Below are 26,354 nucleotides of genomic sequence, written 5' to 3' on the forward strand. Positions count from 1 at the left end.
TTCTCTATAGTTGGCACATTCTGTCTTGTCTCCCTTCTTGTCTACAGGATTTTGATAGGAAACCTTCAATTCAGCCTGGCTGAATAAGGTTTTCTATAGGAAACCTTCAATTCAGCCTGGCTGAATAAGGTTTTCTATAGGAAACCTTCAATTCAGCCTGGCTGAATAAGGTTTTCTATAGGAAACCTTCAATTCAGCCTGGCTGAATAAGGTTTTCTATAGGAAACCTTCAATTCAGCCTGGCTGAATAAGGTTTTCTATAGGAAACCTTCAATTCAGCCTGGCTGAATAAGGTTTTCTATAGGAAACCTTCAATTCAGCCTGGCTGAATAAGGTTTTCTATAGGAAACCTTCAATTCAGCCTGGCTGAATAAGGTTTTCTATAGGAAACCTTCAATTCAGCCTGGCTGAATAAGGTTTTCTATAGGAAACCTTCAATTCAGCCTGGCTGAATAAGGTTTTCTATAGGAAACCTTCAATTCAGCCTGGCTGAATAAGGTTTTCTATAGGAAACCTTCAATTCAGCCTGGCTGAATAAGGTTTTCTATAGGAAACCTTCAATTCAGCCTGGCTGAATAAGGTTTTCTATAGGAAACCTTCAATTCAGCCTGGCTGAATAAGGTTTTCTATAGGAAACCTTCAATTCAGCCTGGCTGAATAAGGTTTTCTATAGGAAACCTTCAATTCAGCCTGGCTGAATAAGGTTTTCTATAGGAAACCTTCAATTCAGCCTGGCTGAATAAGGTTTTCTATAGGAAACCTTCAATTCAGCCTGGCTGAATAAGGTTTTCTATAGGAAACCTTCAATTCAGCCTGGCTGAATAAGGAAACCTTCAATTCAGCCTGGCTGAATAAGGTTTTCTATAGGAAACCTTCAATTCAGTCTGGCTGAATAAGGGTTTCCATAGGAAACCTTCAATTCAGTCTGGCTGAATAAGGGTTTCCATAGGAAACCTTCAATTCAGTCTGGCTGAATAAGGGTTTCCATAGGAAACCTTCAATTCAGTCTGGCTGAATAAGGGTTTCCATAGGAAACCTTCAATTCAGTCTGGCTGAATAAGGGTTTCCATAGGAAACCTTCAATTCAGTCTGGCTGAATAAGGGTTTCCATAGGAAACCTTCAATTCAGTCTGGCTGAATATGGGTTTCAATAGGAAACCTTCAATTCAGTCTGGCTGAATATGGGTTTCAATAGGAAACCTTCAATTCAGTCTGGCTGAATAAGGGTTTCCATAGGAAACCTTCAACTCAGTCTGGCTGAATAAGGGTTTCCATAGGAAACCTTCAATTCAGTCTGGCTCAATAAAGGTTTCCATAGGAAACCTTCAATTCAGTCTGGCTGAATAAAGTTTTCCATAGGAAACCTTCAATAAGGTTTTCCAAAGGAAAATTCACTTCAGCCTGGCTGAATAAGATTTTCCATAGGAAACCTTCAACTCAACCTGAATGTGTTTCTATGGTAAACCTTGTTTAACCGGGCAGAAATGATGTTTTACAATTGAAAACCTTCAATTCAGTCTGGCTGTATGAGCGTGCTCATAGCTCATAGAAAAAAGTTTGCTGAAAATAGCATACTCTGTCTGCTGAATGGAGGCCACCGTAGTGCAAAGGTTAGCATGTCCGCCTATGACGCTAAACGCCTGAGTTCGAATCCTAGCGAGACCATCAGAAAAAATTTTCAGTGATGATTTTCCCCTCCTGATGCTGGCAACATTTGTGTGGTACTATGCAATGTAAAACTTCTCTCCAAAGAGGTGTCGCATTGCTGCACGCCGTTCGGATTCGGTTATAAAAAGAAGGCCCCTTATCATTGAGCTTAAACTTGAATCGGACAGCATTCATTGATATGTGAGAAGTTTGCCCCATGCCAGTCATGTTCACATTAGCAGAGCAATAACAACAATGCGAGCTAGCTCAGCCACATTTCGAAATGTATACCTATGGATGGATCAGGTAGCTTTTTTTATAGTAATATTCCATAAATTAAAATCGTCTCCTCCAACAAAATTTCTAAAAAAATTCTAAAATATGCCTAAAGTAATCATAACAAGTAACAGGCAACCATAAAAAGTAGCATACACATTTTTTTCACCAGACTTGTACTCGAAACAGCAGATTTTTGTTCGTTGAAATAGCAAATAGAAATGTCTGCTTTCCCAATCTCAACAGACAAAAACTGCTGTTTTAGCAAACATTTTTGCTGTTTTTAATAAATTTGGTTGAGTGTAAACTTCCACTCATCTTGGCTGAATAAAGCAGTAAAAATGAAATTATGTTGGGTTTTGCGTAAGATCATAGTGAAACAAGCCTATACTGGTTTACTATACTTTTGTTAAACGCAAATCATGACGTTGAAAACTTTAACCTGTCACACTGCTCGCCTGTCATAATTAAGTTTTCTGAGCCTCTATATATCTTACAGCGGCCTGGTATTAACCAACCCAGGGCATCAGAACAAAAGACTTAAGCAGCGAACATGAACTACATTCCTACCAATCGTGCATGCTAATAGCGTTGACATTTGGGTTTCAGATACCGGCTGAACAGCTACCGTCATAAAATGACCAAGATTTCTTTGATATACGATTCATTCATAACATTCGATTATGAAATTTGTGTGTGCACATAATGTGGGCATGCATTTAATATTGCCATCTTTCATGTTTTTTGCTTACCACTTACTCATGTTTCCAAATAATGAAAAAAAGGTGCGAAAAATATCAAAAAGGAAAAGAGCTAGTAAAAAGATACTAAATTAGGCTGTGCCGAACTTTGGACACCCACCACAGCGGGTATATATGCTAGCCACCTTTCGTCAAAGTCCGTTGAAAAATAAATCATTTATGAATCCATACCAGCTATATCGGTATATGGTCCAATTTTCATCAGCTCCGTATAGATGTCGAGTGATCTAATAAACGCTATTCACTGTTCAAGTCTAAAAACCAGAATATTGATCTTTATGGCAGCTATATCCAAATATAGAAAGATCTAAACCATACATGGCACGGATGTCGAAAAGCCTTATATAGGTCACTATACCAAATTTCAAATTTAAGATCTGAAATCGGTCTCTATGGCAGCTATATCCAAATATAGGTCGATGGAGGCCATATTGACGAGCTGTATGACGACGAAAGCATAGTTACACGTATCAAAATACAACGGCTGCGTTGGCTGGGTCATGTTGTCAGAATGGATGAAGAATCTCCAGCAAAGAATTCTTTTGAAGGCAAAGACGGTGGTACACGCAAACCAGCCGACCAAAATCGCGATGGAAAGATCAAGCGGCGGGAGACACCTCGAAACTTGGTGAGAGTTCGGCTAGTGGACAAATGTTCTGTCGTAGCCAATTAAAGTAAAATAAAGGAGGCCATATTGGACGCCGATGTCGAACGGCCTAACACAGCTCAATGTGCCAAATTTCAGCGATATCGGTTATTAAATGCGCCTTTGACAGCTATATCCAAATATAGTCTGATCTGAACCATAAAAGACACGGATACCGAAAAACCTAATATAGACTACTGTGCACTTTTGATGGGCCCAAGATCTTAAATCGGAAAATCGATCTATATGACAGCTATATCCAAATACAGCTTGATCTTGACAATACTCGGTATCAACGTCGAGGAGCCTAACGAAACACATTGAGCTCAGATTCATCGAAATCGTATAATACATGTGGCTTTAACGAGCCCTATACCCTTTTTTGGCAGATCGGTATACATATATGGGGGCTATATCCACATTTGGTCCAATATAGTCCATCTTCGGACTTAACCGTCTATCCAAAGTTTCAGCTTATTATCTCCATTTTCAACGACTGTAGCGGAATTTCAACACACGGACGAACGGACGGACAGTCTTAGATTTTTACGACAATCACGAATATATATACTCTATAGGGTTGGAAATGAATATTTTGATGTGTTGCAAATGGAATGACAAAATGAATGTACCCCCATCCTTCGATACTGGGTATAAAAACTAAAGTTTAATGCATTTTCGAAGACACAAAAATAGCAACAGTATTATTTAATACCTTGTGGCATTTCTATTGTACTATAAGACCAACCATATAGCCACACACACCACAGACTTCTCGGCTATATGGCAACGATAACTTTAAAAGCCTTATTGTTTGGTGATGTTGTTGTTGTGGTCCATTTATGGTATTAAGTAAATACGAGTCGTAATAACACTAAATATAAACAAAAAGAAAACGGGTAGCTCAGATTACTTTAAATAGTCAGAACGTGTATGAATTTTGTTTATTTAGACAGAGCAATGGATGGGCAGACAGACGGACGAGAAGATTTACAGACTATCGTATGTTGGTCGTCAGCTAGTGAAGTGTATGTACGAAAAACTAAAACTGCAACACTCCTCCACATAAGGCAAACTACAGTCGTCACAAAATGAAGGAAGGTGTGTATCTCGTTACCTATGAGACTAAATGACCAGCCGGGCGGCCTATGCGTGTTGCATACCTAAGCACAGTTGTGTTGAGATAATTATTTTTTATTCGCCGACAGCAAAGACATTGGAATGTTATGGACACCATATGTTATGATTTGAAGACAAAAATGACCATGTTTAAGAAAACATTGAAGTTTTCCTATGGAAAACCCTATTCAGCCAGGCTGAATTGAAGTTTTCCTATGGAAAACCCTATTCAGCCAGGCTGAATTGAAGTTTTCCTATGGAAAACCCTATTCAGCCAGGCTAAGTTGAAGTTTTCCTATGGAAAACCCTATTCATCCAGGCTGAATTGAAGTTTTCCTATGAAAAACCCTATTCAGCCAGGCTGAACTGAAGTTTTCCTATGGAAATCCCTATTCAGCCAGGCTGAATTGAAGTTTTTCTATGGAAAACCCTATCCAGCTAGGCTGAATTGAAGTTTTCCTATGGAAAACCCTATTCAGTCAGGCTGAATTGAAGTTTTCCTATGGAAAACCCTATCCTATGTAAAACCCTATTCAGCCAGGCTTAATTGAAGTTTTCCTATGGAAAACCCTATTCAGCCGGGCTGAATTGAAGTTTTCCAATGGAAAACCCTATTCAGCCTGGCTGAATTGAAGTTTTCCTATGGAAAACCCTATTCAGTCAGGCTGAACTGAAGTTTTCCTATGGAAATCCCTATTCAGCCAGGCTGAATTGAAGTTTTCCAATGGAAAACCCTATTCAGCCAGGCTGAATTGAAGTTTTCCTATGAAAAACCCTATTCAGCCAGGCTGAACTGAAGTTTTCCTATGGAAAACCCTATTCAGCCTGGCTGAATTGAAGTTTTCCTATGGAAAACCCTATTCAGTCAGGCTGAACTGAAGTTTTCCTATGGAAATCCCTATTCAGCCAGGCTGAATTGAAGTTTTCCAATGGAAAACCCTATTCAGTCAGGCTGAATTGAAGTTTTCCTATGGAAAACCCTATCCTATGTAAAACCCTATTCAGCCAGGCTTAATTGAAGTTTTCCTATGGAAAACCCTATTCAGCCGGGCTGAATTGAAGTTTTCCAATGGAAAACCCTATTCAGCCTGGCTGAATTGAAGTTTTCCTATGGAAAACCCTATTCAGTCAGGCTGAACTGAAGTTTTCCTATGGAAATCCCTATTCAGCCAGGCTGAATTGAAGTTTTCCATGGAAAACCCTATTCAGCCAGGCTGAATTGAAGTTTTCCTATGAAAAACCCTATTCAGCCAGGCTGAACTGAAGTTTTCCAATGGAAAACCCTATTCAGCCAGGCTGAATTGAAGTTTTCCTATGGAAAACCCTATTCAGCCGGGCTGAATTGAAGTTTTCCAATGGAAAACCCTATTCAGCCTGGCTGAATTGAAGTTTTCCTATGGAAAACCCTATTCAGTCAGGCTGAACTGAAGTTTTCCTATGGAAAACCCTATTCAGCCAGGCTGAATTGAAGTTTTCCAATGGAAAACCCTATTCAGCCAGGCTGAATTGAAGTTTTCCTATGAAAAACCCTATTCAGCCAGGCTGAACTGAAGTTTTCCAATGGAAAACCCTATTCAGCCAGGCTGAATTGAAGTTTTCCTATGGAAAACCCTATTCAGCCGGGCTGAATTGAAGTTTTCCAATGGAAAACCCTATTCAGCCTGGCTGAATTGAAGTTTTCCTATGGAAAACCCTATTCAGTCAGGCTGAACTGAAGTTTTCCTATGGAAAACCCTATTCAGCCGGGCTGAATTGAAGTTTTCCAATGGAAAACCCTATTCAGCCAGGCTGAATTGAAGTTTTCCTATGAAAAACCCTATTCAGCCAGGCTGAACTGAAGTTTTCCTATGGAAATCCCTATTCAGCCAGGCTGAATTGAAGTTTTCCTATGGAAAACCCTAATCAGCTAGGCTGAATTGAAGTTTTCCTATGGAAAACCCTATTCAGTCAGGCTGAATTGAAGTTTTCCTATGGAAAACCCTATCCTATGTAAAACCCTATTCAGCCAGGCTTAATTGAAGTTTTCCTATGGAAAACCCTATTCAGCCGGGCTGAATTGAAGTTTTCCTATGGAAAACCCTATTCAGCCAGGCTGAATTGAAGTTTTCCTATGGAAAACCCTATTCAGCCAGGCTGAATTGAAGTTTTCCTATGGAAACCCTTATTCAGCCAGGCTGAATTGAAGTTTTCCTATGGAAACCCTTATTCAGCCAGGCTGAATTGAAGTTTTCCTATGGAAAACCCTATTCAGCCAGGCTGAATTGAAGTTTTTCTATGGAAAACCCTATTCAGCCAGGCTGAATTGAAGTTTTCCTTTGGAAAACCCTATTCAGCTAGGCTGAATTGAAGTTTTCCTATGGAAAACCCTATTCAGTCAGGCTGAATTGAAGTTTTCCTATGGAAAACCCTATCCTATGTAAAACCCTATTCAGCCAGGCTTAATTGAAGTTTTCCTATGGAAAACCCTATTCAGCCGGGCTGAATTGAAGTTTTCCTATGGAAAACCCTATTCAGCCAGGCTGAATTGAAGTTTTCCTATGGAAAACCCTATTCAGTCAGGCTGAACTGAAGTTTTCCTATGGAAATCCCTATTCAGCCAGGCTGAATTGAAGTTTTCCAATGGAAAACCCTATTCAGCCAGGCTGAATTGAAGTTTTCCTATGAAAAACCCTATCCAGCCAGGCTGAACTGAAGTTTTCCTATGGAAAACCCTATTCAGCCTGGCTGAATTGAAGTTTTCCTATGGAAAACCCTATTCAGTCAGGCTGAACTGAAGTTTTCCTATGGAAATCCCTATTCAGCCAGGCTGAATTGAAGTTTTCCAATGGAAACCCCTATTCAGCCAGGCTGAATTGAAGTTTTCCTATGGAAAACCCTATTCAACCGGGCTGAATTGAAGTTTTCCAATGGAAAACCCTATTCAGCCTGGCTGAATTGAAGTTTTCCTATGGAAAACCCTACTCAGTCAGGCTGAACTGAAGTTTTCCTATGGAAAACCCTATTCAGCCGGGCTGAATTGAAGTTTTCCAACGGAAAACCCTATTCAGCCGGGCTGAATTGAAGTTTTCCAATGGAAAACCCTATTCAGCCAGGCTGAATTGAAGTTTTCCTATGAAAAACCCTATTCAGCCAGGCTGAACTGAAGTTTTCCTATGGAAATCCCTATTCAGCCAGGCTGAATTGAAGTTTTCCTATGGAAAACCCTATTCAGCTAGGCTGAATTGAAGTTTTCCTATGGAAAACCCTATTCAGTCAGGCTGAATTGAAGTTTTCCTATGGAAAACCCTATCCTATGTAAAACCCTATTCAGCCAGGCTTAATTGAAGTTTTCCTATGGAAAACCCTATTCAGCCGGGCTGAATTGAAGTTTTCCTATGGAAAACCCTATTCGGCCAGGCTGAATTGAAGTTTTCCTGTGGAAAACCCTATTCAGCCAGGCTGAATTGAAGTTTTCCTATGGAAAACCCTATTCAGCCAGGCTGAATTGAAGTTTTCCTATGGAAACCCTTATTCAGCCAGGCTGAATTGAAGTTTTCCTATGGAAAACCCTATTCAGCCAGGCTGAATTGAAGTTTTTCTATGGAAAACCCTATTCAGCCAGGCTGAATTGAAGTTTTTCTATGGAAAACCCTATTCAGCCGGGCTGAATTGAAGTTTTCCTATGAAAAACCCTATTCAGCCAGGCTGAATTGAAGTTTTCCTATGGAAAACCCTATTCAGCCAGGCTGAATTGAAGTTTTCCTATGGAAAACCCTATTCAGCCAGGCTGAATTGAAGTTTTCCTATGGAAAACCCTATTCAGCCAGGCTGAATTGAAGTTTTCCTATGGAAAACTATATTCAGCCAGGCTGAATTGAATTTTTCCTATGGAAAACTATATTCAGTTTTCCTATTGAAGTTTTCCTATGGAAAACCCTATTCAGCCAGGCTGAATTGAAGTTTTCCTATGGAAAACCCTATTCAGCCAGGCTGAAATGAAGTTTTCCTATGGAAACCCCTATTCAGCCAGGCTGAATTGAAGTTTTCCTATGGAAAACCCTATTCAGCCAGGCTGAATTGAAGTTTTCCTATGGAAAACCCTATTCAGCCAGGCTGAATTGAAGTTTTCCTATGGAAAACCCTATTCAGCCAGGCTGAATTGAAGTTTTTCTATGGAAAACCCTATTCAGCCAGACTGAATTGAAGTTTTCCTATGGAAAACCCTATTCAGCCAGGCTGAATTGAAGTTTTCCTATGGAAAAGCCTATTCAGCCAGTCTGAATTGAAGTTTTCCTATGGAAAACCCTATTCAGCCAGGCTGAATTGAAGTTTTCCTATGGAAAACCCTATTCAGCCAGGCTGAATTGAAGTTTTCCTATGGAAAACCCTATTCAGCCAGGCTGAATTGAAGTTTTCCTATGGAAAACCCTATTCAGCCAGGCTGAATTGAAGTTTTCCTATGGAAAACCCTATTCAGCCAGGCTGAATTGAAGTTTTCCTATGGAAAACCCTATTCAGCCAGGCTGAATTGAAGTTTTCCTATAGAAAACCCTATTCAGCCAGGCTGAATTGAAGTTTTCCTATGGGAAACCCTATTCAGCCAGGCTGAATTGAAGTTTTCCTATGGAAAACCCTATTCAGCCAGGCTGAATTGAAGTTTTCCTATGGAAAACCCTATTCAGCCAGGCTGAATTGAAGTTTTCCTATGGAAAACCCTATTCAGCCAGGCTGAATTGAAGTTTTCCTATGGAAAACCCTATTCAGCCAGGCTGAATTGAAGTTTTCCTATGGAAAACCCTATTCAGCCAGGCTGAATTGAAGTTTTCCTATGGAAAACCCTATTCAGCCAGGCTGAATTGAAGTTTTCCTATGGAAAGCCCTATTCAGCCAGGCTGAATTGAAGTTTTCCTATGGAAAACCCTATTCAGCCAGGCTGAATTGAAGTTTTCCTATGGAAAACCCTATTCAGCCAGGCTGAATTGAAGTTTTCCTATGGAAAACCCTATTCAGCCAGGCTGAATTGAAGTTTTCCTATGGAAAACCCTATTCAGCCAGGCTGAATTGAAGTTTTCCTATGGAAAACCCTATTCAGCCAGGCTGAATTGAAGTTTTCCTATGGAAAACCCTATTCAGCCAGGCTGAATTGAAGTTTTCCTATGGAAAACCCTATTCAGCCAGGCTGAATTGAAGTTTTCCTATGGAAAAGCCTATTCAACCAGGCTGAAATGAAATTATCTGTCAGGAAACCTGAACCTAATAATCTTTCCTATTGTAATACCACAGAAATACGGTTTTTATTGATTGACTAGCTGACCCGGGCCCGCTCCGCTGCGCCTTCTTTTACTTTATATGGAACAAAAGTTTCCTTGGAATATTTATTTTCGACAATTAAAGAGCTTTTAGTGATATACCATGCTACCGAAAAAGTATATCGCTTGACTAACAGTTTAACAATATATGTGCCTCTATCTGAATCCCATATGATCTTTATGGGTGTACGAATTTCAGTTTGGATGTAAGGTGTACTCCATTCTTAAAATATCAAATTCGTATTCTACTCCCAAATACCTTTTTTTAGCCCCATATTGCGATGGTCAGCAAAAAATTGCTTTTTGTGGGGTATTTTGGGAAAGGGGTTGACCCCAGAAAATTGGTTCCGAAAGTGGATATCTATTCTTGCTCTACCGCCCAATACCTTTCATTTAAGCTCCACATTGACATGGTCGGTCCCCCAAACGCTAAGCCGGGAAAATATATGAGCAACGTGCTCTATTCCCATTTATTTGAACCCCATATTGCCATTGGTTGTTATGGTAGTGGGACGTCCCCTAGACAGTTGGTCCCTAATATTGATATCAGATACGTGGTCTACTCCCGAATACCTTTAATTTGAGCCCCATATTTCCATAGTAGGCAAACATGACCGGCTTGGCGGGTGTTTTGGGGGATGGGCGGCCACTCAGTGAGTTGGCGTTGAAAATATTTATCGTATACGTGTTCTACACTAATAACCCTCTTTTTTGAGCCTCTTATTGCAATAGTCAGCAAATACTTCCTATTTGGGTGGTGTTGTGGGGGAGGGGTGGACACATAGACACTTTTCCGGAATGTTGATATCAGAATCGTGCTTTGCTCCCAAAGACCTTTCATCCCCATATTGCTATGGTCGTAAATTTGCATCCTTTGGGGAATGTTTTTGGATATCAGATTCGAATTCTACACTCAAATACCTTTTATTTAAGCCCCATCGTCAGTAAATAAATCCTGTTTGGGGGTGTTTTGGGGAAGGGGTGGACCCCCAGAAACGTGGTCCCACATTTGGATATATGATTCGTATTCTTATCGCAAATACCCTTCATTTGAGTCTCATATTGCCATGGTTAGTAAATATGTCCGATTAAGCGGTGTTTTGGGGGTTGGGGTGGTCCCTCTAATACTTGGTCCGACAATTGGATATCAGATACGTTTTCTTATCGTAAATACCTTTCATTTGAGTCCCATATTGTCGTGATTGGTCTAAATATATGTTAGGTAGGTTTAAGGGTAGGGCAGCCTCCCTAAGTACCCCATCCGAAATTTGGAGACCAAATTTATATTTTTAGGGTACTATATGAGAGCTCACAAAATTTCGAATAAATCGCACCACCCATCTCCGAGATCTGGCGTTTCTGAAAATTAGGGTAAGGGGAGGGTCCGCCCCCCCTTCCGATATCAAAAAATGTAGTACCCCATTTTCACCATGGGATCATTATGCACTATCTATGAAAATTTCATGAAAATCGGTTCAGCCGTTTCTGAGTCTATAAGGAACAAACAAACCAACCTACAAACAAACACAAATTAATTTTTATATATAAGATTGTTTTGCGAACTTCGTTTACTGCTTGTGTCTAAAGTCTTTTGTATTTAACGCAGCCTTTGCTTTTATCATACATGTGGTTTGCATTTCTCTTAGATATCTGTCAATATCTGCCTCATTTCTCTGATCTAGGTCAGTATCAGTTAAAAAATGAAAGGTTCTTGTTATCAAATATTAATGCCCAATTTGGAAAAAAAAATTAATAAACCATTTAAAACCAAATAAATTATGCAAAATGTCAAACAAAATAAACGGACAGATAGATATACACTTTGCGAAGAGACGTATGGAGTTATAACAAAAAATAAAACCAAGCATCCATATGTCGTATGTAAAGCGAAAGAAGCATCTTGAGTTTAACTCTACATCTAGTGGTGGCATAAAAAGCTCCAGTCCCAAAGAAAACCAAACAAACAAAAAACGCCACTTAACTCTAGTCGCCGGCTAAAAGAATAGCACATCAGAAAAGAGTTTTTAAAAAAGTCATGAAGAAACGTAAAATGTACAACTTAATTGCCGGCAGCATTTTTTTTGTAAATGGATGATTAAAGAATTGTTTCGGCACTGTTTCAATGCTCAGCTTGCGGCCATGATGCCATTTTGGCATGGGAATGTGGGAAGGTAGGGAGAGCCCTGAGATGAAATCATGCGAGAATGCTGCTGTTGTTCTTTTTATGGTCTTGGTGCTGGACGTTTTAATCATTCTGCCAAATGTGAGGGGCGATAATCTGATTTACTCTTGAGCATTTTGGCTGTTTGTATTTTTTTTTAGTGTAGAAATCGAAATCTACTACCAAGTGATATAAGAACCGTTAACACAAAACTTTCTTTGGCAGTATTAACGACGAGATTAAGCGGGCAGCATCAAATTTATATCTAAAAAACAAAAGTGAAAAGAATTAAGAAAAATAGGTGGCATTGGAAATTATTAATTTTTTGTCTCTAAGAAAACACACAAAAAATACATTCTCTTTTTCTGCGACATTTTAGTGGAAAGAAAAAAATCAGAGAATGAAATTAGTTTTCATAATTTTGTGTCTATGGCAAGTTGTCCTTCATCGTGTGACCTATGCCAAGGTAATTCATATAAGTTGTGTTTCAAGTTCTTGTCTAGTGCTTGTGATTAATTAAAGTTTTTGATTTTTAGTTCCAGGGCTATGACTATCCCAAGCCTATTCGAGTTTTTGAGGAAAATTCTACTACCCAATCTGGACCTCCTCCTGGGGTCCAAGGTGATTTCATCGACGACTTGGTTACTGAACATAAACAGCAGATTTTGAGTTCAATTTTGGGTGAATCGATTGCTCAAAACTTACCTTTCGCTGGGGACGGCAAATCATTCAGTGTTAATAAGTGTGCGAGTTGTAGTAAGTTCTTATAAACTAAAAGAAAAAATCGGGAAATCTTTTTTCTTGCTGGGGAATACAATTTATGGAAACAATTTATTGATCCTAGTTGTAGCCTTAAACTAGGAGGTCAATAAAAGCAGCAAGAAGTAGGTGAATAACTCATTGCCTGCGATAAGAAGTAAAATCCACCAACATTTTGTAAAAAAAAACGTCAATTGATGAAACTGCACTGTTGTGAACCAGCACAGTAAAATATAAGATATAATCTTGTTGTGCTTGGTGTTAAATAAATGAAATGAAAAGGCTCCAAGTGTCGGCATATTCATACCTTAATTTTCATACAAAATGAGTTCAGGTGTTGGACGGCATATAAGTACTTCACATATCAAATTTCATTCAAATCGTATAAAAATTATGTTGTCCAGGGGCTCAAGAAATCATATAGGCGTTTAGGAAAGTTTTTCAAAAAAAAAAAAAAAACTCATAAAATTCAGAAAAAGGCATGACATCTTTATTTTAATCGATAGTATGGTCCATACAATTTAATGTTTGAAGATTATTTCATGCAAATGTTGAACGTGAATAAATGCCCCACAAAAAATAGTCTAAAGGCGTTAAATCGCCCGATCTAGGCGGCCAATTGACCGGTCCCGAACGTGAAATAAAATGTTCACCGAACTCGCCTCTCAACAAGTCCATTGTTACACGTGCTGTGTGGCATGTGGCACCGTCTTGTTGAAACCACATGTCATGCATTTTGGCCAATAAAAATTGGATATGATCTCACGATAGCGCTTACCATTCACAGTTACGTTACGATTCGATACCACCAGACCATAAACCGCCCCAAACTGTGACTTTTTCTGGATGCATTGGTAACTCTTGCAATGCTTCTGGCTGTTCTTCACTCCAAAATCGACAATTCTGCTTATTTACGTAACCATTGAGCCAAAAATGAGCTTCGTCGTTCAATGGAAGAAGCGCGCGATGAACTTTCTTAACAGAGCACGCATTTTGATAATAAAATTCAATAATTTGCAAGCGTTGTTCGTTTGTAAGACGATTCATGGTGAAATTATAGACCAAACTGAAGAAGTTTGACAGTGAAACAAAACACGAAACGTGTCTGTTGCAAAAAGATAATAGCTACGAGATCACCCTTTATATCCAAAACGAAATCGATTTATCGCATTGGCAAACCCCAATAACAACAACACAAAAAAGAAGTATATGTGCAAAATTTTGAGGCCAATAGCTTCTTAGATCGACAACAGCTTTCATTCGACAGATGGTCGGATGAACGCTAATAGGCTAAGAGCGTCAAAATGGTAAAAATTAATTAAGATTTTAGGGTCGTTGTTGAAGATTTTGAGCGATTTTCAAACGGAATGTCGAGGTTAGTATACCCATGTCTACGTTGTTGTTGTTGCAGCTGTGTGTTGTACACTGAGGCGTCAGCCCTTGCCGATAAAAGACGCCATCGGCTCAACCCGGTACGTACAACCGGCTGCCACCCTATTAAATGACGGTGGGTGGTAATTCTTATGGAACCACAAAAAAGGTTTTTGTTTCGACTTCCTGAATATGACTAATATTACACGGAACATTGCAGGACTCTGATGGCTTTCATACAAACAAAATGACGAGATTAGTATAACCTCACCGTTTAACAAATCATCCCATAATGTGCAAAAGTCATGTAAACCATAAACTAGAATTATGCGGGAGGTACTGGGTGTTACTGCCGGATTCCTCACTTCTAGGTAACAACAAAGAAGTTGTTTTTTAGTTCGAACTTCGAACCCTTACTAGAATGACCTGGACCCCAAATGGCTTCGTTCTGCCTATTTCGTATCTGGAAACCTTGTAGGAGTGGCCGAATATATCTTAAACACCCTGAACTTTTGTCTGCATATCCTCCTACACAATAGAAAAGCAAAGAGCAACCGTCACAGTGCGTCTGCTAACTGTGCAACCTATAGGACTAGGGCAATTATAAGGCTACGCTAAGGAAATATTAGGCGGCCCTGTAAAGATTAATTTCCAAATGGACTACTGCCGCTCTTTTGGATTGATGCAGATACCAAGTAGTTTACGCTGTTGATTGGAATACGTTCTTGAAGCGTGGGTAAAACGCTTTTAACATGACTTTTAAAAATAGGATTAAAAAAGATTTCAAAATTATGTTGGGCATTTTAAGAATGGTCTAAGTGTCAACCCGTTAGTTCAACAGCTACAGTCGATATTGTCCAACAAATACTGCAGTCTATGGAATAATTCAAGGGGCTCTAGTAATACATGGACCTGGGAAAGCACTAATACTGTTAGAAGGAAACACAATAATATAATAGAAATTGTGCAGAATAAGTCCTTGATGGCCTTCTACAGCTTCGTGGAACACCTCATTACCACATTCTTACTAAGGTGATCATTACAGAACACTTATTCTGCTAGCCGAACGTAGAATAGTTTTCCAAGCGCCTTGATGTTCGCCAGCATTAGGAACATGTTTGTGGTATTCTCACCAGGATTCGAACCCATTCGTTTAGCGTCATAGGTAGACATGGTGTAAGAACTGTCCAGCTCCTCAAAATAGCCATTAATCGCAAGTTTCACCACTTCATTACTGGCAAATATTTTTCCGCCGAGCATTATTGTCAGCATTGTCTTGATGAAACAACACATATTAAGCAAACGCGGCAGCCATCTTGGGCACAGCTTTCTCATCATAAAATTTTCCGTCATTTCGCGATGTACAGGACTTTGTGAAATGCCTGTGACTCCAAACCTGTGACCTCTCAATCGGACATCAACTTCTTTTTCTACTCTCAAATACCTTTTATTTGAGTCCCATATTGTAGTGATAGGTCTAAATATGCATAGAGTAGAGTAGAGTAGAGTAGAGTAGAGTAGAGTAGAGTAGAGTAGAGTAGAGTAGAGTAGAGTAGAGTAGAGTAGAGTAGAGTAGAGTAGAGTAGAGTAGAGTAGAGTAGAGTAGAGTAGAGTAGAGTAGAGTAGAGTAGAGTAGAGTAGAGTAGAGTAGAGTAGAGTAGAGTAGAGTAGAGTAGAGTAGAGTAGAGTAGAGTAGAGTAGAGTAGAGTTTTTTTAGCTTTTGCAAAGCTATGGCAAATAATGTTTCATTTCTAAACAACATTTTGTGAAATATGTCATAGATCAATCATCAGATACAATTTATAAGGCGTCTTACTTGCGGTACTTTTAAGTCACGAGAATAGATGGTCTAAATTTCCATATATTTTTTTTCTAGAAAGTAAAATCGATTATTCTTAAAATTATAAAATATATTTTTTAAAATTTAACAAAAAATATATATATTCAAATAGATTGTGGTGTTCCCAATGTCAATCGCATCGTTGGTGGCACAAAGGTGCGCACCAATAAATATCCATGGATTGCCCAAATGTTGCGTGGCTCCTTTCAGTTTTGTGGTGCCACCTTAATCAACGATCGCTATGCTCTCACCGCTGCCCATTGTGTGCATGGTATGGATATGAAAGGAATTACCATACGTCTGCTGCAATTGGATAAAAATGCTGCCTCCGAAGGAATTTTACGTCGTGTCACCGCCGTTAATATGCATCGGCAATATAGTACCACAACGTTGCAACATGATATAGCTCTGCTAAAGTTGGATCAACCGGTGCCCTTGAGAGATCCCATTAGACCCATATGCCTGCCGGTGGGGACCAACCATAATTTTGACTTTAAACCAGCCATTGTGGCGGGTTGGGGTTTAACCTCAGATGGAGGTTCTTCCTCGAGCTATTTGCGAGAAGTCACAGTGCCGGTACTCACCAATGCCCAGTGTAAGGCTACCTCATATCAATCCATGATTGTGGAGACTATGTTGTGTGCTGGCTATTTGGAGGGGGGCAAAGATGCTTGTCAGGTTGGTATAGGGTAGAGATTTCTCTATTGCCTTTAAAATGTTTGTGGTTGTTTTAGGGTGACAGTGGTGGCCCTTTGATAGTTCGCGAAAGTAATTTCTTCCGCTTAGCTGGTGTGGTGTCCTTTGGTTATGGCTGTGCCAGTCCCGATGCCCCTGGAGTTTATACACGTGTCAGCAAATATTTGGATTGGATTGCGGCCAACACACGTGATGCCTGTTACTGTGTCAGATAGAGATGCTGGAGAAGGGGAGATAGAGATAGAGAGAGGGGGAGAGAAGCTGCAATGATGAAGGAAGGACATTAATTTATTTTTAAAGTTTATTTATAATTTTTTCAAAAAAAAAATAAAATATGGTCATAGTTTATGCTGCTAAATGTTTTTTTGTTTGGTATGGTGAGTTCTAGTCTTAAGCCTGTGAGATTTTAGCGGTTGTTTTTTTGTTTTGGTTTTTCAACACCTATCATTTTTTTCTCTGGTGTATTTTGACTTTTTCCTTAATCAAACAAAAGTCAGTTGCCTGTGACTGTGTTTTAATTACCGGCCACTTAGCTTCCCCGCCTCATACAGACACCGCTTATGGCATTCATAAAATAAATGGCTGGAGAAATGTAAAAAGGCAAACACTTGACTGTCAATGGTGATGGTGGACCGGTCACAGCGTGGCAAAAGTTGCAAGTGGCAAAGTTAGTTTCTTTTCTTCAAGCATGCATTAGTCCCCATCATTTCTTTGTACTAAAACTACTCCGGCCCCACTTGCCACTCAATTGCTGCTCAACCAGCCAAGAAAAAAATGTGGGAAGTATTTAGTGGCATGGCATTGTATGGAATGAGGAATATGTACGAATAACTTGTCTCATATACGTTTTTTGTTGGGTGTGTGTTTTTTTTTAGCCCAATGTAAACTGGGGTTTTCATAGTCATTTAAAATGTTTGCTGATTGTCTAATTACAGCATACAGCTAAGATAAATGCACATAGATAAACCCCAAGCCAAAGCCAAAGCCGACGCTTCGGCCGAGGACTTTTCTCTGGTACGAAATATTTATACGAGCGTCTATAACATTGAATGGAGTATTTTTTTAATGTGATAATTAGTGGATATGTTATTGTGGTCGTTTAATCATAAAATTTGTTTATGTCGATTTTATTATTCACAACTTTGGCTTTCCCCCTTAGCTGAGACTGTGTGTTGTGCAGCAATTACCACTGATATTACCATTAAATGCCAAAGTTGAATTTTATCTCTCCACTCATATGAATGCATTCATTCTAATTAAATGTAATAACCTTTTGCTCATATTTATGCCAACACTTCCTGTTGTCATTAAATATAGAACTAGAATTTTCATATGAGAAGCTTGCAAGAATACGAGTTTTCAATTATTTTGTAGTTGGCTTCTACCGGATATGGCATTTTCTAGCCTTTGTTTCCTTTCATTTGCCTTAGTTTCTTATAAATCTATCATTTCAGCTTTGACTTCAGTGGCGTGGAAGGGACATTTTTCGAAGGAGTCTACATAAAACTTCGACTAGGTTTTCATCATCGCCCTGAGTGACATAGGGTATATCGGATACCAGATAACGCTTCTGAGTGTCTTTAACTGGGCAAGGTCCAGGCCGATCTTGATTCCTTACTCATGGTGCGGAGCACTGACCTCTCAAGTGGGCACTGAGCTCTTCAGCGAAGGCTCCCCTCAGTTACTTGGGTGTGCATATTTGTACTAATTTCATACTCTAGTCTCAAAAACCTTTCATTTGATACCCGATCTGCGTAAATGTCCTTTTGGGGGTTTTAGGGCCGGGCGTTCCCCTAAGTTCCAACGTCCAGTATGGTATAATTTTTGAATTACTGCAAGCATAAAAGACGTTGGGGAAGAGGGATATCAAGTAACGATTTTGAGTGGCATTTACTTGGCACATTTAAGGCGGATCTTGGTTCCTCTCTCGTATATCAATTGTGGGCACTGACCTCTCCAGTGAATACTGATTTCCCCAGTGAAAACTCCTCTCAGTTACTCGGGGTACAATTTTTGTTTTAGATTCATACTTTACTCTGTAATGCCTTTCATTTAGCGCCTATATTGTCCTGATCGGTCTACATGCCTTCGAAAGGTTTTTGGGTGAGACGTTCTCCCCAAAGTTTTTAAATGGGATTTGGGTTACTATAAGGATAAGGGTTGACGTAGGTGAAGTGGCATACCTAGTAACGGCTTTAATGTAGCAAAGTTTAGGCCAGTCCGAGCATCTTAATCAAGAGAATCATGAATGGCTCCCTTAAATTTGCATGCCTATGCCAAAGGGCAAACAACGACCATCAAGGTGAGTGACAGAACCAGTTGGTTAGAGGATGGGTTGCAGAAGACTATTTAAGAACACGACAGAACTGTGATATTTATAACGCTGAGCTGAGAAGATACAAGAGCGAGCCGAAAAGGGTTCACAAAAAAATCCTGAATGACATTCTGCAGCTCCTCTAAGCTACGCAAGGCCCTAAGTTCCATATCTGTTACGGTAAGGTAAATTTAGAAGGGACAATGTCTAGTGAGTTAACACTAGAACTGCTTCTGGAAACAAATTTCCCGGGAAGATAGATTTTCGTCCTATTAGTCTATCATCGTTTATGCTGATGACTCTAGAGAGGTTTATAGAAATAAATCTTTGGGGTAAACATTCCCGGAGATCCCCTTATTGATTTCGTTGCACGATCTGCGCTTATCACCGATGTGTGATAAGCCAGGTTGTTGGCCGTCACTCCTTGAAGGCCTGGGAAACAGCAGAACCATTTTCAAGTCTTGACTGGCGTGGTCCGACTCTAGAGCATTCAGCGACGCCTGACTGTCGACATATAACATGATAGTCCGATCGGGCCGCTACTCCTGCATTTACATTCTTTCGATTCCCGCAGGACCTCCCCGTCCGGAAGTTTGTCTTTGATAAATCTTTGATTCTAAAAAACTAATGAAGAGCCTTACCGCGGTGCCCTCATCCAATTTAGACCCATACGTGTGCACAGAAGTTCCCGCCATTCCCGGGAACTTTCAATTTGGTTTCCCCGGGATCCCTTTCTGGGAAAACTACGTCGGATCTGTCAATTTGGAAAGACTCCCGTGGTGAATAATACGTGGCGCCTCATAAAGCGGCATGCATCCCCATCCTGCAGCAAAATCGAAGAGTGTCCAAACTTTAAGTAGCGTAACTATCTGTCCAAGGAAAATCTTAGTTGCTAAAAAGCCAACATACAGATGTAAAGGTCTAAGATCGAGTATGGCATTCAGCTCTTCTCTCGGGGCTTGCCTCCTTGCCCTAGAGATCAGCACCGCCTCCGTACCCTATACCTTCTGGATCATCTTGGGGAGGGCACGGTTGTCCAGACCTCTATGCTAAACCATACATCCTTACGTGTCAATCGGTTGAACAGCTGGCGTAAACATTAAATTGACCGTCTCCGGCTGAAGCCACCATCTCCTTCCTATCAAGTTGCGACAGGAGCAGAGCGCATTCAGTTCCCTTTTGACCTTTCCGCGACGTTCCTTCTCCAGCTTAGTTACTGGTAAAGAAACACATACACATGGAGTTCCTCTGGTCACAAACTTCCTTATCAAGCACTCCAACAGTAATGCGTTGATAATCCTGACTTTCAGCATCAGTTTACACAATTTTCCAAACCACCGTACTATGTCCCCCCATGACGCTGAACGTCTCGGTTCGATGGTTACCCCTAATAATGCTGGTGATATTTATGAGGAACTAAGCCATGTAAAAACTTCTTCCCAAAGAGGTGTCGCAATGCGGCACCCCGTTCGGACTCTGCTATAAAAAAGAGATTGAGCTTAAAACTTGAATCGGAAAGCACTCGTTGATATGTGAGAAGTTTGCCTCGGTTTCTTTGTGGAACGTTCATGGGCATTTGCATTTATACTTATTTTGGGACTCCTTGCACAGATCCCTGTGCGCACGCAGCTTGGTTTTATTTGCTATATTATAGAGCCTCCTCGTCCCCGTTTCATGGCTGTATTTTCCTTTGGTTGCCTTCATTTATACTCCACAAGCTCCAGTCAGCTGCTAGTTTAATCCAATTGTTATCAATAAGCGTCGTACTTTTGATCCAAAACTACCCGTCAATGCTCTTCGCGTAGCGATTCCAGTTGGTCATTCTGGAGTTCTTGTATGGCAGGTCCTTACCCGTACACAAAATCAGATCAAAGAATAAACAGGAAGAGAGGAGTCCAATCCCTTAAGATAGTATCATCGAGATTCGTCAAAGTTGTGTTTATCACCTCTGAGCTGCTACGTAACTGAAAAATCGAAACATTGCAAATTTTAAAAATACGGTGGCCAGAAATCAATGTAAAGTCCAAATTATTAACCGACCCACCTCTCTTGTTAAAGTCCTAAGGTCCGTAGAAGACATTGACGAAAATATCAACAGGATAACGATTGCACTGGTGGGGTCCTTCGTAGATAGTTGTCCTCTTCGGGAAAGGAAATCATCGCAAGAAAAACCCTGGATGACAGGGGATTGCAGACTCTTTAACAGAGCACGTCGTAAAAAAGGGGAAGTTTATTGGGATGTGTACTATACACGGCTCAAGGACTACAATAAGATTACCAGAGCGGCAAAACGTGCCTCCTGGAAGCTTTTCTGCCAACAGGTCGATAATTAACGCTATCGACCTGTTCGCCGATAGTGAACAGATAAAAAAGTTTCTCTCAAAAACCCATGTCCAAACTGAAACTTTAGTAGACGACATGGGAGTGAGAACGGAGACAACGGAGAACATGTTGAGGATTTTGATGAAAACCCATTTTCCACAGGATACGAAGGGACTCACGGACTCACGGACTCACGGAGACATTGGAATCTTGGAATAATGACGTTGATCGATGGTTTATAATTACGGAATTTATGGTGAAGGAATTCTTGAGGAGCTTCAAACTATTTAAGTCACCCGTACCCGATGGAATATTTCGGGCGTTACTACAGAAATGGGCAGACTATCTGGCGCCTCGTCTGGCCAAAATTTTCACAGCGTGCCTGGGACTTGCATATACTCCGAAAGCCTGGCAGGAGGCAAGGGTGGTGTTTATACCCAAGCCCGACAAGGCAAGTTATTCGACATCAAAGTCCTACAGACCCATAAGCCTTACATACTTTCTACACAAAGCCATGGAACGTATTGTGAACACCATGATGAAGATGGACACCATGATCCAGCGAACTGCTCAAATACAAACAGCATGCCTATGTCAAGAGAAGGTCAGTGGAGGTTGTGCATAAAATAAAAGAATCCTTCGATGCCAAAACGTACACACTGGCGGTATGCATTGACATCGAGAAGGATTTTAACAATGTGCGGATCGATACTCTGATCCAATCCTTAGACCACTACCGGGTGGACCCGGTCCTTAGAGACTGGATAAGCATATGCTAAGGAAAAGGTGGATAAATTGTGTGTCGCATGGCATAAATATAAGGGAGAAAGTGGTACAGGGAACGCCACAGGAGGGCATTTTATCGCCACTCCTATGGGTGACCACCATAAATGACCTATTACGGATGCTGACTGAGGAGGGATTTGAACCCGTCTGCTACGCAGACGATGCTATAATACTTCTAAGGGGTAAGGAGCCGAACGAGCCATGCAGAAGGGCCGAAAGGGTCTTGTATATGGCATATGACTGGGCCAAACCCAGAGGTCTCAATGTTAACCCAGAGAAGACTAAAATATGCCTGTTCACGAGGAAGACGAAGGTGGGCTAATTAAACGCACCACGTTTCCTCAATAAGATGATTTCGATATCTGAAATGGTAAAATACTTAGGTGTGATCTAAGACAGGAAACTGAATTGGAAGTGTCACATTCAGGAGCATGCTGAGGAGGCTCACAGATGTTGTGCACTATGTAGACGGACCGTAGGTCCGAAATGGGGCCTGAATCTGAGGATAGTCCACTGGCTCCAAAGGAGCGTGATTAGACCAATACTTACTTAGACCTCAGTAGTTTGGTGAACTACGATGGAGAAAAAGTGGAACATAAGGACCATAAAACAGGTTCAGAGAACATGTTGTCTTGGCATAGGCGTACCTATGAGGACCACGACCACTAGAGCACTGGAGACTATTTAACATATCCGACCCATTGACATACAGATTAAGTGTGAGGCAGCCACTATGAGACGGCTATGAGACTTAAGGCGATGGGAGAATGGATTGAGGATGGGAGCAGCTAACACCATAGCGGTATAATCGAGACGACGATAGGAAACCTGGAAGGAATGAACGATATTCCGATCGTATAACTGATACGAGACTTGAGGTCGAGTGCGAGGCACTTTTGCCAGCGGCATAGTCTTGAATAGACGGAACCTTAGTATTGCCAGCTAAGAAATCATGTTACACGGATAGAGGGCAGAGTGGGCCTGGGGGTCTACATTGAGAACCCAAGCATTGAGCTCTGTTTTAGACTGCCTGACCATTATACGGATATGCAGGCGGCGATCCGGGCGATCACGGAATGCGTGAAGTGGTATGGTGCTAACACGAGGACGTCGAGTGTGAACATCTTTACCGACATATAAATTGCCATAAGGGTAATAACAACCAGGACGGTAAGGTCACAAACAGTCTTGCAGTGTAAGAAGGAGATTAACGCCTTCTCTGAGGATGGCAAAATCCACATCGTTTGGGTGCCGGGCCATAACAGAGTAAGGGGAAATGAAAGGGCAGACGATTTGGCGGTGAAGGCCAGAGAACTGCCGTCAATAAACTTGATTAACCCGAAGCCTTTCGGGTCGACGCAGTCCCAGTTAAAGGAGCGGGCGACGAATGCACATGCAACATTGTGGAAGAGCGAAACGGTCGGTATGACGGCGCAAATCCTATGGGGGATCCAGATCGTGAGCAGACGAGGCTATTACTGAAAGGCAGCAAGAAGGAGGTCAGTATAGCTATTGCTATCATAACGGGACACATGGGACTACGAGCTCACTTATGTTAAATCGGTGCGGAAAGTGATTTCAGGTTTGGATTTCATCCCACACCGGCTCTGGCTAGTTTACAATTGTTTTTTATGCAGTCAACAAGGATTTCTTATAGGTAGCCAGAGTGTGCTTTGCAATAAACGAAATCTATGCTGATGCTCACATGCACATGAAAATTCAAAAGTTTAGTCAAGTGTTTTTGTAGGACTATGATGTTTTCCCTACCACTGCAACTGTTCATACGCCCATGTTTGACATATTTCATAGCCCTAAGTTACAAGTGCTAAGAATGCCAAACACGTATGCCTTACCTTTCCTCCTAACCATTTAAAGACAAAGTAATGAACTGACAGAGGCGCTGTCTGCTGTTGCTATTGCCAAAAGACCTTGAAGGGATTTGTCAGCGATCATTAAAACATTGTCCAAATTGTAACGTACCAAAAGAGGAAAAAACTTAAATGACCAAAGCAATGTAGAAAATCCTCTCGGTTTGTCTTGAGGAGACCAACTTGCAAAAAGGGATTAAATTACCTTAGGGACATTTTTTTAACTTGCAACAAATGTTTCAATGTGACTTTTGGTGCTCACACTTGGGGAATTCAAAGGAACTTTCAACGACACGAAGGGATTTGCAATGAAAATAAAATGAACAGTCTTGGATTGTTGTTTTTATGTTAAACATTAAATAAGGAGAGGAAAAAAAGAGTTGAAAAATTCCCCACATATTGAAGACGGGGACAAAAGATTCCCATGACGATCATGCATGATACGTTGTCTGAATATTTAAGCAAAGGGAAGTCGTTTTTTTTTTCAAAGAGAGGATTTCCTTAATTAGGTTAAAACAAAGAGAATCACAAACAGAAGTTGGATTTATAATTTGACAAAATTTTATATGAAAACAAATATTAACGAAGTTTTGTACGACAATCAAACATTGGAAAGAATTTGAATAAAAGCCAACTTTTGATTTTTTAATGAGGATTTAGATTAAACTTTAAGGATAACGCGTACCAAGGAATCTCGAAGATTTCAGATCAAGGAATCCCTCAGGGATCCTTAGCCTGCAGTAGTCTGTAGTATCGCCTTGCCACCCGGAAGTCAGTGATCTGATCTCTCAGATGCCCTTGTGTTAGCATTAGTCTCAAAGTCACGAGGGTCGACTGTAATCGTCCCATTGGATTGAGCTTGGTTGGAGGGCACGCGACTCGCAACCTCGGTCACTAGCCGATGCATGCGGAGAGCTAAGGTCAATTGTGTTCGCCTTAGAAAAAGGTAGAGAACGACAACCAAAATCCCGTTATGTTCGATCGGATCGAAAGTATATATATCGCCCACCATGGATCACATTTGACACTTTCTTTGAATGACATTTCAAACATATAGATACATCTACGGATACAGATGGACCATACTTGTCAGGACTATTAGAATTCATAAAAAAATACCAGCCAAGTAATTGCGCTCTCTAGAAACTCAGGAAGTCAAATCGGGAGATTGGTTTACGAGTACATAGGAGCTATGTCAGGTTATGAACCAGTTCGGAACATACAGTTGACAAAGTTGTTGGTCAAGTCCAAGTAAAACATCTTGTGCAATTTTTCAGCCAAATCGGGTGCTGATTGCGCCTTCTAGAGGCTCAAGAAGACAAAATCCGAGATCGGTTTATATGGGAGCTATATCAGGTTATGGACCGATTCAAACCATACTTGGTACAGTTATTGGAATTCAAACCAAATCACCTTGAACAAACTTTCAGCTCGGTTGGTAGTTGCGCTTTCTAGAGGCTTAAGAAGTCCAATCAGAGGATCGGTTTATATGGCAGCCAACTTTTTTACGACGACATTGGCTAGGTTTAAAAGAGGGTGCGGATATTAATCCTCCCTATGACACTATGGACATACACCTAAGCCAGTAATCGGCTTGTTGTGCGCTCTACATACTAAAAAAGTAACATAGAACAATTAGAAGCGTGCTAAGTTCGGCCGGGCCGAATCTTATATACCCTCCACCATGGAGCGCAATTGTCGAGTTCTTTTCCTGGCATCTCTTCTTAGGCAAAAAATGATATAAGAAAAGATTTGCTCTGCTATTAGAGCGATATCAAGATATGATCCGGTTTAGACCACAATTAAATTATATGTTGTTATATGTTTTACACAGACCTGTGTAAAATGTCAGCCAATTCGAATAAGAATTGCGCCCATTGCGGGCTCAAGAAGTAAAATAGAGAGATAGATTTATATGGGAGCTGTATCGGGCTAAGACCAATTCAGACCATAAGAAACACGTATGTTGATGGCCACGTGAGGATCCGTCGTACAAAATTTCAGGCAAATCGGATAATAATTGCGACCTCTAGAGGCTCAAGAAGTCAAGATCCCAGATCTGTTTATATGACAGCTATATCAGTTTATGAACCGATTTGAACCATACTTATTAAACCATACGTATTAAACCATACTTGGCACAGTTATTGGATATCATAACAAAACACGTCGTTCAAAATTTCATTCCAATCGGATAAGAACTGCGCTCTCTAGAGGCTCAAGAAGTCAAGACTCAAGATTGGTTTATATGGCAGCTACATCAGGTTATGGAGCGATTTGAACCATACTTGGCACATTTGTTGGATATCATAACAAAACACGTGGTGCAAAATTTCATTCCAATCGGATAAGAATTGCGCACTCTAGAGGCTCAAGAAGTCAAGACCCAAGATCGGTTTATATGACAGCTATACCTGGTTATGGACCGATATGAACCATACTTAGGACAGTTGTAAGAAGTGATACTAAAACACAAATGTGCAAAATTTCAGTCAAATCG

At 40.6% G+C, this 26,354-nt stretch overlaps 2 protein-coding genes across 5 annotated transcripts in view; both read left to right on the forward strand.

Annotated features, from left to right (window-relative positions):
* LOC106090085 (uncharacterized) overlaps window positions 1-26,354 on the forward strand; it is a 503,676-nt gene that overhangs the window by 72,216 nt on the left and 405,106 nt on the right. The window lies entirely within an intron of this gene.
* Window positions 12,251-16,922, forward strand: LOC106095433 (trypsin-1). Its single transcript, XM_059363745.1, has 4 exons — window positions 12,251-12,364; window positions 12,435-12,654; window positions 15,981-16,546; window positions 16,603-16,922. The coding sequence occupies exons 1-4, from the start codon at window positions 12,299-12,301 to the stop codon at window positions 16,777-16,779; spliced, it is 1,029 nt and encodes a 342-aa protein (XP_059219728.1). The 5' UTR covers window positions 12,251-12,298; the 3' UTR covers window positions 16,780-16,922.

This window comes from Stomoxys calcitrans, chromosome 1 (assembly GCF_963082655.1).
Source record: "Stomoxys calcitrans chromosome 1, idStoCalc2.1, whole genome shotgun sequence".
In the NCBI taxonomy this organism is placed as follows: Eukaryota; Metazoa; Arthropoda; class Insecta; order Diptera; family Muscidae; genus Stomoxys; species Stomoxys calcitrans.